The sequence below is a fragment of the Elephas maximus genome, chromosome 4 (assembly GCF_024166365.1).
Source record: "Elephas maximus indicus isolate mEleMax1 chromosome 4, mEleMax1 primary haplotype, whole genome shotgun sequence".
Lineage (NCBI taxonomy): Eukaryota > Metazoa > Chordata > Mammalia > Proboscidea > Elephantidae > Elephas > Elephas maximus.
In genome coordinates this window covers 54183145-54203533 of record NC_064822.1, presented here as the reverse complement: position 1 = coordinate 54203533, position 20389 = coordinate 54183145, and the positions used below count along the sequence as shown (strand labels likewise).

The window sequence follows — 20389 nt, the reverse complement described above, 5'->3', positions numbered from 1 at the left end:
CATAAGGTAGATCTCAAGGGAAAGCCACTCAGACATAAACAATCAAACTTGCCAAAACCAAATATAAAGAGAGAAATTTAACAATGGCTAGGGATAAATGAAAAGTCACCTACAAAGGAGAGTCAATTAGAATAAACTCAGACTTCTTGGCAGAATCTATACAGGCAAGATGGCAATGGGATGACTTATATAAAGCATTGAAGGAAAAAAATTTCCAGCCAAGAGTCATATATTCAGCAAAACTGTCCCTCCAATACAAAGGCGAAATTAAGATATTTCCAATCAATGGAAGTTTAGGGAATTTGTCAAAATCAAACCAAAAGTATAAGAAATACTAAAGGAAGTTCTCTGGTTAGAAAATCAATAATATCAGATATCAACCCAAGACTAGAACACAGGACAGAGCAACCAGATATCAACCCAGATAGGGAAATTGCAAAAATAAATCAAGATAAAAAAATGCTCAAACAGGGAAACAGTGATGTCCTTATGTACAAGATGACAACATTAAATCAATAAAGAGGGACTAAAAAATGTAGTCATAGATCTTTCATATGGACAGAAGTCAAGGCAATATAAAAGTTTGGTTTAAACCTAGAAAAAAAGGGTAAATGTTAAGGTAACCACCATGGAGACTAACAATCCTACACACCAAAATAAAATACAAGAAAAAAAAAAAAACTCAGCAAAAACGAAATCAACAACAACAAATAAGAGGAAAAGACAGTGTGTAAAGGTAAACTACTCAGCACAAAAAATTAAGAGGAAAAAAGAAACTGTGCAAAACACACACAAACAAAAGACATCAAAATGACAGTACTGAACTTATAACTATCCACTATTATGCTGAATGTAAATGGACTAAAAGCACCAGTAAAGAGACAGAGTGTGGTAGAATGGATAAAAAGAACAATTCGTCTATATGCTGCCTACAAGAGACACACATTACACTTAAAGACACAAACTAAAACTCAAAAGATGGGAAAAAATATATGTCAAGCAAACAGCAATCAAAAACGACCAGGAGTAGCAACATTAATTTCTGACAATATAAACTTTAAAATTAAATCCATCACAAAGGATAAGGAAGGACACTATATAGTGATTAAAGGGACAATATACCAGGGGGATAAAATCATATCAAATATTTACAGAACCAGTGACAGTGCTTCAAGATACATAAAAGAAACTCTAACAGCATGGAAATGTGAGATAGACAGCTCCACAATAATAGTGGGAGACTATAACACTTTTGGTGGAAGACGGAATATCCAGAAAGAATCTCAGTAAAGGCACAGAAGATCTAAACAACACAATCAACCAACTTGAATTCATAGACATATACAGAACACTCCGCCCAACAGCAGCCAACTTTTTTTTCCAGCGCAAATGGAACATTCTCTAGAATAGACCACATATTAGGTCATAAAGAAAGCCTTAAGAGAATCCAAAACATTGAAATATTGCAAATCATCTTCTCTGACTATACAGCCATAAAAGTAGAAATCAATAACAGAAAAAGCAGGGAAAAGAATCAAACACTTGGAAACTGAACAACAACCTGCTCCAAAACGATTAGGTTATAGAAGAAATTAAGGATGGAATAAAGAAATTCTTGGAATCCAATGAGAATGAAAACACTTCCTATCAGAAACGCTGGGACACAGCTAAAGCAGTGCTCAGAGGTCACTTTATAGCAATAAGTGCACACATCCAAAAAGAAGAAAGGGACAAAATCAAAGAATTATCCTAACAACTTGAACCAATAGAAAAAAAGAACCCTCAGGCACCAGAAGAAAGCAAATCATAAAAATTAGAGCACAATTAAATGAAACAGAGGACAGAAAAACAACTGAATGAGTTAACAAGATCAAAAGCTGGTTCTTTGAAAAAATTAACAAAATTGATAAACCATTGGCCAAACCGACAAAAGAAAAACAGGAGGGGAAAGAAATTACCCAAATAAAAATGAGATGGGTGATATCAAAATAGACCCAACTGAAATTAAAACAATCATATCAGATTACTATGAAAAATTGTACCCTAACAAATTTGAAAACCTAGAAGTAATGGATGAATTTCTAGAAACACACTACCTACCTAAACTAAGACAAACAGAGGTAGAACAACTAAATAAACCCATAACAAACGGAAAGGTTGAAAAGGTTATTTAAAAAATCCCAACAAGAAAACCCCTGGCCCTGATGGCATCACTGCAGAGTTCTACCAAACTTTCAGAGAAGAGTTAACACCTCTACTACTTTCAGAGCATAGAAAGTGATGGAATACTCCCAAACTCATTCTATGAAGCCAGCACATCCCTGATACCAAAACCAGGTAAAGACACCACAAAAAAAAAAAAAAAAAGAAATTACAGACCAATAACCCTCATGAACTTAGATGCAAAAATCCTCAACAAAATTCTAGCCAGTAGAATTCAACAACATATCAAAAAAAAAAAAAAAATTCACCATGACCAAGTGGGATCCATACCTGTTCTGCAGGGATGGTTTAACATTAGAAAAACAATCAATATACTCCATCATATAAATAAAACAAAAGACAAGAAACACATGATCTTATCAATGATGCAGAAAGGGCATTTGACAAAGTCCAACACCCATTCATGGTAAAAACTCTCAGTAAAATAGGAATAGATGGAAAATTCCTCAACATAATAAAGTTCATATATACAAAGCAAAGAGCCAACATTATCCTAAATGGACAGAGTCTGAAAGAATTCCCCTTGGGAGCGGGAACCAGACAAGGGTGCTCTTTATTACCACTCTTACTCAACATTGTGCTGGAGGTTCTAGCCGGAGCAATTAGGCAAGATAAAGAAATAAAGGGCATCCATATTGGTAAGGAAGAAGTAAAAATATCTGTTTGCAGATGACGTAATCTTATACACAGAAAACACTACAGACTCCACAAGAAAATTATGGAAACTGATAGAAGAGTTCAGCAGAGTATCAGGATACAAGATAAATGCACAAAAATCAGTTGGATTCCTCCACACCAATAAACAGAAAATCACCAAATCAATACCATTTACAATAACCCCCAAGAAGATAAAATACTTAGGAATAAATCTGACCAGAGATGTAAAGGGCCCATATAAAGAAAACTTCAAGACACTGCTGCAAGAAACCAAAAGAGACCTATGTAAGTGGAAAAATATACCTTGCTCATGGATAGGAAAACTCGACATTGTAAAAATGCCTATTCTATCCAAAGCAATCTATAGACACAACGCAATTCCGATCCAAATTCCAATGACAATTTTTAATGAGATGGAGAAACAAATCAACAACTTCATATGGAAGGGAAAGAAGCCCCAGATAAGTAAATCATTACTGAAAAAGAAGAACAAAGTGGGAGGCCTCACACTACCTGATTTTAGAACATGTTATACTGCTGCAGTACTCAAAACAACCTGGCACTGGTACAACAACAGACACATAGACCAATTAGAATTGAGAATCCAGACATAAATCTGTCCACATATGAGTGGCTAATATTGGACGAAGGCCCAAAGTCAGTTAGATGGGGAAAAGAGAGCCTCTTTAACAAAGGGTGCTGGCATAACTAGATATCCATCTGCAAAGAAATGAAACAAGACCCATACCTTATGCCATGCACAAAAAGTAACTCAAAATGGATGAAAGACCTAAGTATAAAATCTAATACAATAAAGATCATGGAAGAAAATGTAGGGACAGTGGTAGGAGCCCTAATACATGGCATAAACAGTATACAACACATTACTAACAATGCACAAACACCGGAATAAAGAAACTAGATAACTGGGAGCTCCTAAAAATCAAACACCTATGCTCATCCAAAGACTTCACAAAAAAAGTAAAAAGATTATCTACAAACTGGGAAAAAGTTTTTAGATATGACATTTCCGATCAGTGTCTGATCTCTAAAATCTACGTGTTACTGCAAAAACTCAAGAACAAAAAGATAAATAACCCAATTAAAAAATAGGCAAAGGATATGAACAGGCACTTCACCAAAGAAGACATTCAGGCAGCTAACAGACACATGAGAAAATGCTCACGATATTTAGCCATTAGAGAAATGCAAATCAAAACTGCAATGAGATACCATCTCACTCCAACAAGACTGGCATTACTTAAAAAAACAAAAGAATAAATGTTGCAGAGGTCGTGGAGACACTGGAACTCTTATACACTGCTGGTGGGAATGTAAAATGGTACAACCATTTTGGAAATCGAATTGGCACTTCCTTAAAAAGCTAGAAATACTACTACCTTATGATCCAGCAATCCCACTCCTTGGAATTTAATCTAGAGAAATAAGAGCCCTCACGTGAACAGATACATGCACACCTATGTTCACTGCAGCACTGTTTACAATAGCAAAAAGATGGAAGCAGCCAAGGTGCCCATCAATGGATGAATGGATAAAGAAATAATGGTATATTCACACAATGGAACTCTGTGCATCAATGAAGAACAATGATGAATCCATGAAATATTTCGTAACATGGAGGAATCTGGAAGGCATTATGCTGAGTGAAACTAGTCAGTTGCAAAAGGATAAATACTGTACGAGATCAGTATTATAAGAACTCAAGAAATAGTTTAAATACAGAAGAAAATATTCTTTGATGGTTAAAAGGGTGGGGGGAGGGAGGGAAAGGGGTATTTGCTACTTAGATAGTAGACAAGAACGGTTTTAGGTGAAGGAAATGGAAAGCACAATACAGGAGAGGTCAGCACAACTGGACTAAGTAAAAAACAAAGAAGTTTCCTGGATAAACTGAATGCTTCAAAGGCCAGAATAGCAGGGGTAGGGGTCTGGGAACCATGGTTTCAGGGAACATCTGGGTCAATTGGCATAATAAAATATATTAAGAAAACATTCTGCATCCCACTTTTGTGATCTATGTTTGGGGTCTTAAAAGATAGCAAGTGGCCATCTAAGATGCATCAATTGGTCTCAACCCACCTGGACAAAGAGGAATGAAGAACACCAAAGACACAAGGTAACTATGAGCTGAAGAGACAGAAAGGGCCACGTAATCAGAGATTACATCAGCCTGAGACCAGAAGAACTAGATGGTGCCTAGCTACAACTGATGACTGCCCTCACGGGGAACACAACAGAGAACCCCTGATGGAACAGTAGAGCAGTAGGATGCAGACCTCAAATTCTTGTAAAAAGACCAGACTTAATGGTCTGACTGAGACTAGAAGGACCACGGAGGTCATGGTCCCCGGACCTTCTGTTAGCCCAAGACTGGAACCATTTCCAAAACAAACTCTTCAGACTGGGATTAGACTGAACTATAAGATAGAAAATGATACTGTTGAGGAGTGAGTTTCTTCGTTTAAGTAGACACATGAGACTATTTGGACAGCTCCTGTCTGGAGTGGAGATGAGAAGGCAGAGGGGGACAGAAGGTGGCTGCATGGACACGGGGGATATAGGGAGGAGAGAAGGAGTGTGCTGGCTCATTAGGGGCAGAGCAACTAGGAATACATAGTGAGGTCTATATAAATTTTTGTATGAGAGACTGACTTGATTTGTAAACTTTCACTTAAAGCACTATTAAAAAAAGAAAAAAAAATCAAAGATGATCCAACAGAATGCAGAAATTATTGAACAATATCATTGATATCACACAGAAGTAAACTTTTGCCAAAGATCATTCAAAAACAGTTGCAGCAGCATATTGACAGGGAACTGCCAGAAGTTCAAGCCAGGTTCAGAAGAGGATGTGGAATGTGAGTTAATATTGCTGTTTTCACATGGATCTTGGCTTAAAGCAGAGAATACCAGAAAGGCGTTTACTTGTGTTTTATTGACTATATATATGCATTCAACTGTGTGGATCATAACAAATTATGCATAACACTGCAAAGAATGGGAATTCCAGAACACTTAATTGTGCTCACGAGGAACCTGTACTTAGACCAAGAGGCAGTTGTTCGAAGAAAACAAGGGGATACTGCAAGGCTTAAAGTTAAGAATGGTGTGTATCAAAGTTGAATCCTTTTACCATACTTTCAATCTGTATGCTGAGCAAATAATTTGAGAAGGCGGACTATATGAAGAAGAATGTGGCATGAGGATAGGAGGAAAACTCATCAACCTGTAATATGCAGATAAAAGAACCGTGCTTCCTGAAAGTGAAGAGGATTTGAAGCACTTACTGATGAAGATGAAAAACTACGGCCTTCAGTATGAATTGCACCTCAATGTAAAGAACACAAAAATCCTCACAACTGGGGTAATAAGCAATATCATGATAAACGGAGAAAATACTGACTTTGTCAGGGATTTCATTCTACTTGGATCCACAGTCGACACCTAGTCAAGAAATTAAACACGTATTGCATTATGCAAATCTGCTGCAAACGACCTCTTTAAAGTGTTAAAAAACAAAGATGTCACCTTGAAGAGTAACATGCACCTGATCCAATCATGGTATTTTCAATCGCTTCATGTGCTTGCAAAAGTTGGACAGTGAATAAAGAAAACCAAAGGAGAGTTGATACCTTGGAATTATGGTGTTGGTGAAGAAGAATGATTTTACCACGGACCACCACAAGAATGAAGAAACCTGTCTTGGAAGAAGTACAGCCAGAATGCTTCTTAGAATCAAGGATGGTGAGACTTTGTTTCATGTACTTTGGATGCCTTATTAGGAGGACCAGTCCCTGGAGAAGGACATCATGCTCAGGAGAGTAGATGTCAGTGAAAAAGAAGAAGACGCTCAACAAAATGGATTAACTGAGTGGCTGCAACAATGAGATCAAACGTATCAATGATTGTTAGGATGGCACAAGGCCAGGCAGTATTTACTTTTGTTGTACGTAGGGTCTCTACGAACCAGAACCTACTCGCCGACACCTAACAACAACAACAAAAAAGTCTTCAGACCTAACTTCTAGTTTACACAAACTGGGACTGGAGAAACATGTTTTCTAATGTCACAAGACAATAATACGATAAATTCAGAATACTTGATAACAAGTTGTTTGGATATTACGGGATACAAAAGAGCTGAGAGACTGTTGCAGATTAAGAGAGCTTGAGAAATATAACACACAGTAATATGAGCCACAGTTGGATGCCAGTTAAAACAAAAGACATATAAAAGATTTTGGGGGGATAAAATGAGGAAATGTGAATATGGACTGGATATTAGATGATACTAGAAAATTATCATCTACTTGCTTAGATACAGCAATGAAATATGAGTTTCTTTGAGAATATCTTCATCCTTATAACATGTATGCTGAGGTATTGTTATGGATTGAATTGTGCCTCCCCATCCTCAAAATAAGTGTTGAGATCCTAAAGGCTGTGCTTATAAATTTGACCTTGTTTAGAAATAGGGGTTACCTTTCATTACGTTAATGAGTCAGTCACAGTATAGGGTGAACCCTAAACCTAATCATTTCTGAGTTATAAAAAGTTTAAATAGACACAGATCCACAACTGGGGAAGAGGAAGGCAAGTAACAGAGACAAATGCATCTACAAGACCAGGAACCTCAAGAATTACAGCAGCTACTAGAAGCTGAAATAGAAAAGGAAAAACCACCCCCTGGAGGTGTGACCAAACTTCAACTTTTAGCCTCCTGGAGTATGAGAAAATATATTTCTGTTCTTTATGGCTACCTCTTGTGGTTTTTGTATCACAGCATCACTAGGCAACCAAGAAAAGTATGTAGGCGTCAAGTGTCACATCTATAACTTCCTTTGAAAACGTTCAGGAACACAGAAATATTAAAGCAAATAATATAATGGTACAAATCAAGGAGAGTAAGACCATGATTTAGTCAGTCCCTAGCTCTACCCCATCAGATTGCTAAATGTCCCTTAGAGTTGATTTGCTCTACCTTTATCATTAATGTAAACTAGTATCTTCATCCCTTTAACCTGGAGGACTTCAATAGTTTCTGGTCATCGTTTGTGCATGTGTGCTTTATAAGTCAAAAATTCCATGAAAATAGAGATTTTAAAAAAAATTCACGCATCCAAACCACACACAAAACCTTAACCCCTATCTGCTCCTATCAATGCCCTTATACACAGCATTTCTGTTGTTGTCAGGTGCTGTCGAGTTGCTTCCGACTCATAGTGACCCCGTGTATAGCAGAATGAAATACCGCCCAGTCCTGCGCCGTCCTCAATATCATTGTTAGGCTTGAGCCCATTATTGTAGCCACTGTGTTAATCTATCTTGTTGAGGGTCTTGCTTTCTTTCACTGACCCTCTACTGTACTAAGCATGATGTCATTCTCTAGCAACTGATACTAGAGAGGTTCTACTCTCTAGAAACTTCTAGTTCAAAAAGGTAAGATGAACAGGAGGAGAGGATATCAGACATAATTATGGAAAAGAAAGATGTGAAGAACAGAAAACAGAAGCAGCCCTGGTAGACTGATGGGCTCACCTGGTTGCAGACAGGCTTATACTTGAGCCCTGGCTTATTCAGGATCATCTCCAGCTGCCTGCGGTTAAAGTTGGACACTCCAATGGACTTGACCAACCCTGCATCCTTGCACTTCTCCAGGGCCTGAGAAGGAATGGATTGTGAGAAAGAATTTGTGTTATTTGGCCATAGAGCAAATGGAAGATAGAGCCCCGTTACCAAAAGCAACTGTCTAGAAATGACCATGCAAGTGACTGGCATTGTCATAAAGAGCAAATGTAATACAGAGATAATTGGAAGAAGATGGTGACAACAAAAATAGAACTAGTGTTTCATACTTAGGAAAATAGGATACAGCATGGCACACTGTCCTCAGCTTTTTCTTTCTCTGTGTCATATTCCAGTAAAGCTCTCTTCCATGCTCATGTATCAGAAAACCACAAGTCAGGGTCATGAATTTCTACAGCCAATTGGGCATATTCCCTTTGATTGGCCTTAGACACAGCTGATTAGCTTTTCCCTTGAGACACTGTTTTCATGTGGCTTTTAAACACTGATCTGTCTTGAGTCTCCACTTCATTCCAAGGCTGCTCCTCTTGCTAGTCTCATTATCTGCTGACCTCTAGTATTGAAGGGTTCCAGGGCTTGGTCCTTAGATGTCATTGCTTCTTTACCTCATGTCTCCCCAAATGATTTTAAATACTATCTACATGATTAAGGCTCACAAATTGATATCTCTATCCTAGACTTACCCCAATACTTCTACCCCAATAGACTCCCAGATTCAACTGCGTACTCATCATCATTATAGATGTCTGATTAGGCAACACAAACTGAATGTGTCAAAAACCGACCTTCTAGCCTTGTTCCCGACCTGTATCTCCTGCAGTTTTTTCTCAGTCAAAGCAAACACCACCAGCAATTTGCTCAGGACAAGGACCTCAGACTCAGCCTAGTGCTCTCTTTGTTTCACACACCTCCTCCAATCCTTCAAAGCGTTATGTCATTGCACTTCTCAAAATAGGCCTGAAATCTACCCACTTCTTTTAAGCTTCACACATTTATCCCATCGTTTCTCACTTGGATTGTTTCATGAACTTCCTCTCTGGCCTTTCCAATTAACCCTTCTAATTTATCATCCATACAGCATTTGGACACATGCTGAACAGTAGACTTCCTGTGACGATAGAAAACAATGCATATCTACGCTATACAATATAGTAGCCACTAGCTACTTGCAGCTGTTGAAATATATGACTGAGGAACTGAATTTTAAATTTTATTGATTTGTAACTAATTTAAAATTAAACACTCATATGGGCTAGTGTTTAACCTATTAGTGCAAGTATAGAGTGACCCTTTTATAATCAGATGAACTCCTCTAATGACTTTCAAGCTCACACTGAGTCAAAGCCAAAGTCATTCTTGTGAGGCCTGCCGTGATCTGACCTCCATTTGCCCTCTGAGCTCCTCCCTTCCCCATCTTTTCTCTTCCAGCTTTATGAGAGACTTTGGTTTTCTCTGGACATGAAAACACTCTGCCTCTTAGAGGGCTTTTCACTTGCTGTCCTCTCTGTGCATATACCCTTCCCCTAGAAATCGCATGGGTCACACCTTACTACTGATCTTGGTTCATTTGTCCTCTTATCAATGAAGCTTTCCCTTAGAAGGCTTTATTAGATAAATACTCACACCCATCTACTTCCCCCAGAACGCTCCTCACCCTTCTAACTATATTTGCTTTATTTTTTTCATGGCTTTATCATCATAGTGCAAACTATACTGTTACCTTTTTACTTTTTATGGTTAGCTTTTTTTCATGTCCTCTCACTTAGATATAAGATCTAAGAGGGCAGTTGATTTTGCTTCACTTGTCACCACCCCCTCCAAAATAGTTCCTTCATAATTTTTTTATTAATAATTCAATGTCATAATCCTAAGTCTATATAGGAAACCCTGGTGGTGTAGTGGTTAAATGCTATGGCTGCTAAACAAAAGCTCAGAAGTTTGAATCTGCCAGGTGCTCCTTAGAAACTCTATGGGGTAGTGTTACTCTGTCCTACAGGGTTGTTATGAGCCTAAATTGACTCGATAGTAAGGGTTTTTTTTTTTTTTATGTCTATGTAAGGTAGATAAGATTCAGCAAGGTTGTCGGAAAGTCTCCAGCAAGATTCCAGAAGGAAGTAGGGTGAGAAATGGTAAAAAAAATAAATTTATCACACAACACACCAAATTGCAAGTTTGACATCAGGCAGGGAGTCAGAGCCCTGAGGAAATCTATGGAGAAGATCTTATTTCCTGCTATGACAGGGGAAGAGAGTCACTTGTTAGATGCAGAACATGGGGCACTAGAAGGAGAGTGGTATTGGAAGTTATTGAGTTAACATGCCATGTTGTTCTGGTTGGTTAAGCTTATTAATGAAAATCTGTGCCAGAGGTGATGCTCCTAGCTAGTTTATGGTAATATTCCAGGATTCACATTTATTAAAGAAAAAAGATGTTTTAGAAAAATTTAAGTTTAGGCCCTCAAAGCCTATGAAAATGGCCATGGAAGTTACACATATCTTATACTCATTTCCAAGGGGGGCTATAGGTGGAGTTAGGACTGTACGTGATGTTGCAAATATCTACACTTTTCTGAACTTAGGTCTCACCAGTCTTGGGAACACATGATTAGCAAAAAATGGTTATATCAATTTTTTGAAATAATTTATCACTCAGTTTCCTGTACCCTTCTAGGCCAGATAGAATAATTTTCCTGTTTTACCTCTCAAGATTAGCTTTACTGTCTTACAGTGCCAATAACCTTGGAATTGTGTCAACTTCCTTTCAGAAGGAAGGTCATACTCTGATATGACCACAAAAATGCTATTAAAGGATTAAGTAGAATTCTAGAACTCCAAGAGAACTTTGAGATCATTTGTCCAATTCCTGATTGTAAGGAGGAGAAAAGTGAGGTCAAAGACTCCATATATACTTTCTAAAGTTCACACAGGTACAAGATGTGAACTAAGTTCTCCCTCTCCTGGATTCCTCATCTTTGCTGCCCCTCCAAGCACTCACCTCCCATGTGGCACAGAGATCCACGATGTCAAACATTACTTTTCCATGTTCATCTGTTGGTAGTATCTCCTCCCCGGGCTGGAATAAAAGCAGTCATTAGAGTGATGTCACAAAACACTGTCTGCACCCTTAGTCATGCTGTGTGGTACGTCTAGGGCTGGGACACTAAGCCCCAAGTGGTAGTTACAGTAACTCTGCAGATGCTAATGTTCACAAAATGTTTTGTGCATAGAGTTGTAACGAATGCCTTTTAAAAGATAAGCTTTCCATAATGGGTGTTCTACTATACATTTTAATAAATGTCACTTTCCTATGTATTAATGGGGACTCATATTTGATTCGTGTTATTTTTGCTTTGCCCTAGTATATTTTGTTTTTTATCAAATGTTTCTCTTTCACTTGGAAAGGCAATAATTCACATGCCCTTTATTTTCATAACAATGGATTGCAATATAAACCCAGACTGAGGTATAAGTGTACAATCAGTGCTCCTTATGCTTCTAAATGCATGTTCTTATGATAGGCACATGAACCAAACAGGTTCAATGCAGAAACATGAATTATTATTTTGGATCTGTCCCCAGTATAACAATCCATATTCCCTCCAAAGAAAAACTGAATTAAACCATCCATCCAAGATGATGTTCATACTGACAGTGAAAGTGAAATAGGGTTAGTGATGCAAATTTCTAACCTTGAGAGCCATTGGGTTATGAATAATGTAGAGATCAACATAGTCCAGCTGAAGTTTTTTCAGTGACTTTTCCAAGGCTGGCCGAACCAACTCTGGTCGAAGGAAAGTGGCCCAAAGCTGCAGAGATTAAGAAGGGAGTTGTGTTTGATTAATACTTTAGGCAATTTAATGAAGAGATATAGAAACTGATGACATGGGGATTGTGACTTGTTCAGCAAATTCAAAGCTGAAATTTGTTTGCCAACATCATTGCTATTAAGCTAAACTTGCAGACAGAACAAATATGAACCTGGACTGTAATCAGCAGGAATAGAAGTAATCTTTAGGTTTTATTCGGACTCTTAGTCATTTATTGTGATACACTGAAATATGTGTGTTTCATTTTGAAGTGAAATAGAAGACATGATTAATATATCTAAACAATATGGAAACTTTGCCCTATGAAAACAGCTTAAAGGAACGGGATTTCTTGCATGTATTGAATACAGTGGAGGACACTGAAAGCAGCTGTGCTGGGAGGGCCCCATTACCGGTAACAGAAAAAAAGGTGATCTCCACCCATTTTGCAACATTTTGTTTAATGTTTACCTCCTGAAAAGTTATTGTCTTTCTTCTCCTAATATTTAGAAATTTTTCTATTGGTTGAAAACTAGATGATCACAGGGGCAAACTCCCTTTCTTCTTGGGTTTCCCTTTTATCTGATCTACTCATATAAATGTTACTATCTCTTTGAATATATTGTCAGTACATCTACTGAGCAATAGAAGGAAATGACTCAAGAGGTAATCTTTATTAAGTAACAATTTATGCCAATCATCTGAATTATGTTTAATAGAGTTCACAAAGCAATTTCACAAACTTTAATTCTATCATCAATTTGACACTATGACGGAAGAATTAGTATTCCTTTCTTATAGATAACTGAAGAAAAAAATGTGTTAAACATGTTAGTAAGTGCTGGGCAAAATTCAAGAAATGTTAGCTATCAGGCATTCCCCAGGTTACAAAAGTCTGACTTAGGGACAACTCATACTTGGCCTTTAATGTTAGGTAAATCTGCCTTCACTTTGAAAGAATTGCAACAAGTTCTTCATCACAATCACCTGCCCTTGTTGCTATGTGGCTTTTATATCACTGAAAAGACTTTGAGACTTTTCTTTCACTAAACTAAGTCTACTTAAGAACCTTATGTACCTGTTGCAGCTGCCTACAAATTCTTAACGCCATACTCAGGAATGGATCTCCTTACCAACCTAGAGATTGCCTGTGTCTTATTTAATACGGAAACAGCTCTCTTATATTGTTCTCTGTATTGACATAGGTGAGACTTGAGATCCAAAATGTTAAGAAATTTTACATGTCACAGTGATAATAAGAAAAGCTGTAATTTGATTATAGATCTATGTGATTCTATCCTTCATGCAAAAGCACAGTGCTTTAGGGTGAGGCTCAGAAAACAAAATACTTTAACATCACAAAACTTAAACATAGCAATAATTAGAAAGCCATCACCACTCTCTTCATTTGATACTATCTTTTTCAGGTAAATATGTGTGAATAAAAGATGTAGAAATATGTGTAACTCACCAAACCACTCAACTAATCATCTAACCAATTTCCATACACAATCGCTTCATAAATGTTCACACACACCCCAAATACACAGCACCTTTGAAGTGTAGAATATGTCTTCCCTCTTCACAATGCCATCGGCAATCTTGCTTCTGATGGCTTGTCCAACTTCCTCTTCATTATCATACACATAAGCTGAATCAATATGACGAAACCCAGCATCAATAGCTAATTTGGTTGCCTCCTCAGGTTTACCCTTAGGCGCCTAAGGAAAAACAAAAGATAGTATTCAGGAATCTACTTGACTGAGAGGTAATTGGTGCCACAAGCACTAACCTTCACCAGAATGAACCATTCCCTTATGTCTTGTGTTAGTTCTGCATGTAAGGTACTCACCGGTTTACCTGGAACTTTTCCAGTGTCAGAAATGAAGCTGGGCATCCCAGGAAACCCTTCAGTTCAAGGAAACTGGGGTAATTTTTCATTGGCTTTGCAAGTCCTCAATACCACAAGTAGGATGGGGATTGGCTAAGTAACTTACAGTAAATAGTTGTTTTCATAGGTATGATTTACTGGAGTGAAGGGACACAAAGCAAAATCAGCAAAGGAAAAAGGTGTACGAGGGAAGTACAGAGGAAACCATGCACGAGCTTCCAAGAGTTTCTAGTGGAGTCACACAGAATACACTTGATTCCTGCAGGAAGGAATTCTGACAACACATGGCGAATGTTGTCTGATGGGAAGCTCATTAGAGACTCATGCCCAAGGTTTTTAGTGTGGCCTGGCCCCTCCCTTCCCAGCACATACCAAAATGTCAGACAGCCAGAAGGAAATCAGCTATTCATCCAAAACCCCATTGTGCAAGCAGTTTAGTCACAAACACCCTTATCAAGAGGAGGATGATATGATCCCTCCTGGAATCCTATTTCTGGATGCCAGTTAAGGGCAACCTTAAAAGCAAAACTTTCTATGGATAGTAGTCCACTGTTAGTTCTGTTGTACATAGCCACCCTATTTGCAGTGGGGAGCTATGTAGTAAGTGTAAAATATGTACTCTAGAATAAAGATTCAGACATAAGAAACTGACTGCAGACTTAAGGGATTACCAAAATAAGTGTCTGCCCTGAAAACAAGGACAATTCAATTAGGGAAGGTGTAATAATGGTGAAATTTAAAATTATTAGTTTGTCTACTAAAAATTGAACACCGACTTTAGAGTGCCCTTGATAAAGAACAACAAAAAAAATAAAATACTTTTCCTGTGCTTTTGAATATTTCAGAAGCTTTGTTTTTCAGTGTAATCACCAGAAACTATATACTCAGTCCTTACTGCCCTCTAAGAGCCCCTAGCTTGTTCCTTCTTTAGGAGTATGAGCACGAGGTGGTTACCATGTCTAAAGCTTAAGGGCTGTCCTTGTCTCTCTAATCTTTCTTTGCACTACAAAGTAGACAATACCTGTCACTTTTCCTTCATAATGTTTTTTGAATATTTCCTTCTATGTTATAGGTGAGAAAAGCGAGACCCAAAAATTCAGTCACTAGTCTTTTGTCACACAGCTAAAAGACAAATTCGGAATTCAGATTAGCTCTCTTCCATTCCAGTGACCTGGCTCCTTTGCTCCCTCTCATGTTAGGGGACCAACTCTATCTGTTTGCTTCCTATCTAAGATATATTAACAAGGACCGAGAATTGAAGACTTGGTCTTTTAAGGTTGTAGCATGTCCACGAAAAAGGTGTCATATATCCTTCCAGGATGAGTTTTCCAGCAGTAAAAGACACATTAGGGAAACTGGCTCAGTCCAGGTCCACCATTTATTGCCTGGTGCTCAGCATGAAAACTGAAATGGTCCCCTGCAATTCCTCATTGCTATATTTGTTTCCAGGACCCTTTACCTCAAAGATCGCTGTGCATCATGCCTCATTGATAGGCAGGAAGATTTCTTGAATAATAGAATTATACAGAGAACCCCCTCCCATTGTAACCAGTCTCAGTGCAGGCTGACTGCTGAGGTTCATCTCTTCTGACAAGCTGTGACTTTAATGGGATTGGAGGAAAAACCAACGCCCAGAATAATCCATAGCTGACCACATATCAGGCCCAGAAGCACTGAGTGAAGCCTGTCTGCCTTCTCACTTTATCCATGGAATAGCTGTAGCCTGGTAAAACTGAGAACTCCGTGAGCCCCCAGAGTCACACAAGAACTGGGGATGTGACAACCCAGGACAGCTCCCTCTCACCCTGGAACTGTTTTCATTTGAATCTTCAACTCCAAGACCCCATCCTTACCTCCGATGATGCATAGGTGCCATATCCCAGGATAGGAATGAAATGGCCATCATTTAGTTTCAGACAACGACGTTTGAGATCCATCTTCTGTCACTGTCCTAAGCACAGCCTGTTTTCTTTCCTCTGCTTTCCCCAGAGATATGAGCAACAGGAAGGCAAAACTCCAACTGCCCTGGTCAACTCTTATCTAAAGGCGTGTAGAAGTGGCCTAGGTTAAAGGAGAATTCCACGGAGTACAAAAAGAATTGTTCACATTTGAATAATTTTTTTTTCCAAAGGCAATTCTTAATTTCTTTGTAATGTAAATCTTTAAATGTTCTGTAAAAACTAATATCGTAGGTTAGTAAGTTTTCTCTTCAGTTCTACCACACATTATCTTAAATTATTAGAATATATTCACTGAATAAGTACTGACAATTGTTAGACTAGAAACCTCCATACAGTAACTTGCTTTTGTTTTTTGCTGATGGCAATGCCCCTTCTTGATCATGCACCATTTGAAACATTTAAATATCTTAGACCACACACACACACACACACACACACACCATTACACGTGCATGCACACAATTTAAACAAATGATTCATGAGCTATTTTCAAAATGTCCACTCTCAGTGAAGAATCAAAAGCAGAAATTAAAAGAACAATTATCATTTTAATTTTCCCATCTACAAAGTTCTTTCTGCTTTCTTTATCTACAATAAGAATATCCAGTCCTGGCAAACCTTCAGCAAAAACAGGCAGTCTGGCATGGTGCTTGCTGAGTTATAAATTAACATCATTTTGCTTCCTGGAGTATAAATGATTAACTTAATTTTGCGATATGCAACCTGAGCCCTAGAGTTGGTTTATATCCTTCACCCAGCTATGTAGATTCTAGAAAAGTATCCTAAAATTGCCAAAAATGAAGACAAATATTGTATATAATTTATGATCTTGCTCTGCAGTATTCACAAAAGAAAAAAACTGGAATCAACTGAAATTGCTATGGATTTGGGAGAATGCTAGGATGTGCTGATATAAGTGAATATTGTGAAGCCATTAAGAATTAAAAAATATAAATATTGTATTTAAGAAGAATTTAAAATATATAGGCCAAAAGGATATTAATATGTGGTTAAAAAAGCAGAGAATGTATTGTGCATAGCCAGTAATGTCTTATGGTAACATAATATGCATTAATGCAAGAGCAATGCTTCAAACTGTTAATAGCAATTATATCTGAATGTAGGAACATGTGTGATTTTTTTGTTCTCCTGTGGATACTGTCACAGTTTTGTATAATTATTATGTGTCACATTTTTAGTTACAAAAAACAAAAAAGTGTTTACATGTAAAGAGACAAAATATCTACCCTGGAACAACTGAATACAAGGCAATTTCCTGGCAGATGCCCAACCCTCTAAACTTTTATCTCACACTACCTTTGTTCACCTGACACAGACGTCACTTGCTGCTCTTCACCCATAATGAAACTTCTGATTATCACCTCTGATTTATAAAATTTGAATTTCAGAAGTCTCCTGGCATTGGACTTCCTGGACACTGCCACCATCTCTTTTCTCTCTTGAACTGAGAATTTTTTTTGACAGCCTTTGGATTTAAGGTTTGAACAGATTCAGATCCAGTGCCTCCCAAACGGCCTAGTTGGATATGCTAGAGTTGGTCAAAATCTCTGTTGGAACGGTTGGGCCTTAGGACCAGAAGTATGTGTTTCCCCACACCACACCTAGCAATTCTGGGATGTCTCTCAACAACCTTCAGTAGTGACCTCTGTTTCTCATCTGATTTCTGTGTGACTCAAATTTCCTAGAGACTGCATCACAAATAACTGTAGTGGTTTTTTCTGTAGGGTGATCCTTAGTTCTATGAGCAGCTGTCATGACATGTCTTGGCAATTTCCCCACTTTCTGTGTTTCTCCTCTGCCCCCTCTTTTAGAGATACAATTCCCTCCTCCATCACTGCCATGATTCCAGGAGAAATGAAATCTTGGAGCAGGAATTATAAACTCTCAGGGCTTAGAGGCCAATTTAAAGCAAAGAATAAGTGAAAACATCAGATGACACACATTGTTGTGATTATGACTAAAACCTTTACTGGAAATGGATTTATATTAATCTTTACAGAAAATTCTCAGAGTCTCAAAAGATAAATGCTTAAGGATTCACCTGTGACTAAAATGCATTACAAATGTCCGTTGGGTATTCGTCTAAGCTGGGTTTCAGTGAGAGCGATTTCACCATACGGTTGGCCTAATCATCCCACTGTGCTACCTCTGATAGCTAGAAATGTTTTCCCTAGATAAATCAAAAACAAACTGACAAAAATTCCAACCAAAAACTAAGGTGGGTAAGAAGTAAGGTAGCATACCATCAAGAGCTGATGGTATTGAAGGAAGAAGCCCTAGCTGCATGGAATATATTGATGAAAACCAATTCTCAGGGAATTGACTGAATACCAATTAAGATACTTCACCAAACAGGTGCACAGATGCAGCACTGCAGTTGGTCACTTGTCTATGCCGTGAAATTTGGAAGACAGCTACTTGGCCAGTTAACTGGAAGAGATCCATATTTGTGCCCATTCCAAATAAAAGTGATTTAACAGAATGCAGAAATTATTGACCAATATCAATAATATCACATGCAATTAAAAATGATTCAAAAACAGTTGTAGCAGTACATTGACAGGGGACTGCCAGAATTCAAGCCAGATTCAGAAGAGGATGTAGAACATGAGATATTATTGCTGATGTTAGAAGGCTCTTGGCTGAATGTAGAGAAAACCAGAAGGATGTTTACCTGTGTTTTAGTGACTAGGCTAAGGCATTCAACTTTGTGGATCATAACAAATTATGGATACTATTGCGAAGAATGGGAATTTCAGAACAGTGGGTTGTGCTCACGAAGACCTTGTATTTGGAACAAGAGGCAGTCATTCAAACAGAAAAAGGGAATAGTGTATGATTTAAAGTTAAGAAAGTTGCGTGCCAGGGCTGCATCCTTTCACCATACTTGTTCAATCTGTATATCTGTCTGCTGAACAGATAATCCAAGAAGCTGAAGTATATGAAGAAGACGGGGCCTTCAGGATTTTAGGAAGACTCATTAACAGAGATATGCAGATGACACAACCTTGCTTCCTGAAAATGACAGGGACTTGAAGCACTTACTGATGAAGATCAAAGGCCACAGTCTTCTGTATGGATTGCACCTCAAGATAAAGAAAACAAAAATCCTCACAACTGGACCAGTAAGCAACTACATGATAAAAAAAAAAAAAAATTGCAGTTGTCAAGGATTTCATTTTCCTTGGATCCACAATCAATACCCATGGAAGCAGCAGTCAAGATATTAAACAACAGATTGCATTGGGCAAATGTGCTGCAAGAGACCTTTCTATAGTGTTGAAAAGCAAAGATGTCACTTTAAGCACTAAGGTGCACCTGACCCAAGCCAAGGTGTTTTCATTGCCTCATATGCATGTGAAAGCCGGACAATGAACAATGAATAAGGAATACAGAAGAAGAATTGAAGCCTTTGAATTATGGTGTTGGTGAAAACTATTGAATAGACTATGGACTGTCAGAAAAACGAACAAATCTGTCTTGGAAGAGGTACAGCCAGAATGCTCATTAGAAGCAAGGATGGCGAGATTATGTCTTACACACTTTGTGATTGTGAGGATGGGGCACCACTGGGCAGTGTTTCCTTCTGTTGTGCATTGGGTTGATATGGGTTGGAAATGACTTGTACGTACCTAACAACAACAGTGCTGTTGGAACAAAAAAAATACCACAAGTGGGTGGCTTCAAAAAACAACAAAATTTTTTTTTTGTTACTATTCTGGAGGTTAAACATTCAAATCAGGGTTTCAACCACGTCAATTCTTTCTCTAGGCCTCTGTGCTAGTTTCCTGTGTCTGCACGGGATCCTTGGTGTTCCTTTGCTTGTACAGTCTTCCTCACATGTCTTCTCCCTGTGTGTGTCTCTATGTCTATTTTTGTTTGTTTGTTTGCTGTTGTTTGTTTTTCTTTGGTGAGAAAACATGCATAGTGGATTTACCTATCCATCTGTTATTCTTAGGATTTTTTTTTCTCCATTTATATTTTTAAATTTTTGTATAGTTTATTTTGTTATTATTTTATATATACAGCAAAACATACACCTATCCAACAATTTCTACACGTAACATTCAGTGATCTTGATTACATTCTTGGGGTTGTGCAATCATTCTCTCCCTCCTTTCCTGAGTAGTTCCTGCCCCATTTGCATAAACTCATTTCCCCATTATGGTTATTATCTAATCTTTCAATTTTCTGTTGTCAGTTTGACCCCACATAGATAGATCT

General features: G+C 37.9%; 1 protein-coding gene across 1 annotated transcript in view; it reads right to left on the bottom strand.

Moving 5' to 3' along the window:
- LOC126075020 (aldo-keto reductase family 1 member C3-like) overlaps window positions 1-16120 on the bottom strand; it is a 31807-nt gene extending 15687 nt beyond the window's left edge. The window contains exons 1-5 of the mRNA XM_049882084.1: window positions 16037-16120; window positions 13846-14013; window positions 12176-12292; window positions 11482-11559; window positions 8440-8562 (exon numbers count right to left, since the gene is read on the bottom strand). Coding sequence (XP_049738041.1) covers window positions 8440-8562; window positions 11482-11559; window positions 12176-12292; window positions 13846-14013; window positions 16037-16120 — 570 coding nt within the window. The remainder of the gene's footprint in view (window positions 1-8439; window positions 8563-11481; window positions 11560-12175; window positions 12293-13845; window positions 14014-16036) is intronic.
- Window positions 16121-20389: the final 4269 nt, after the last annotated feature.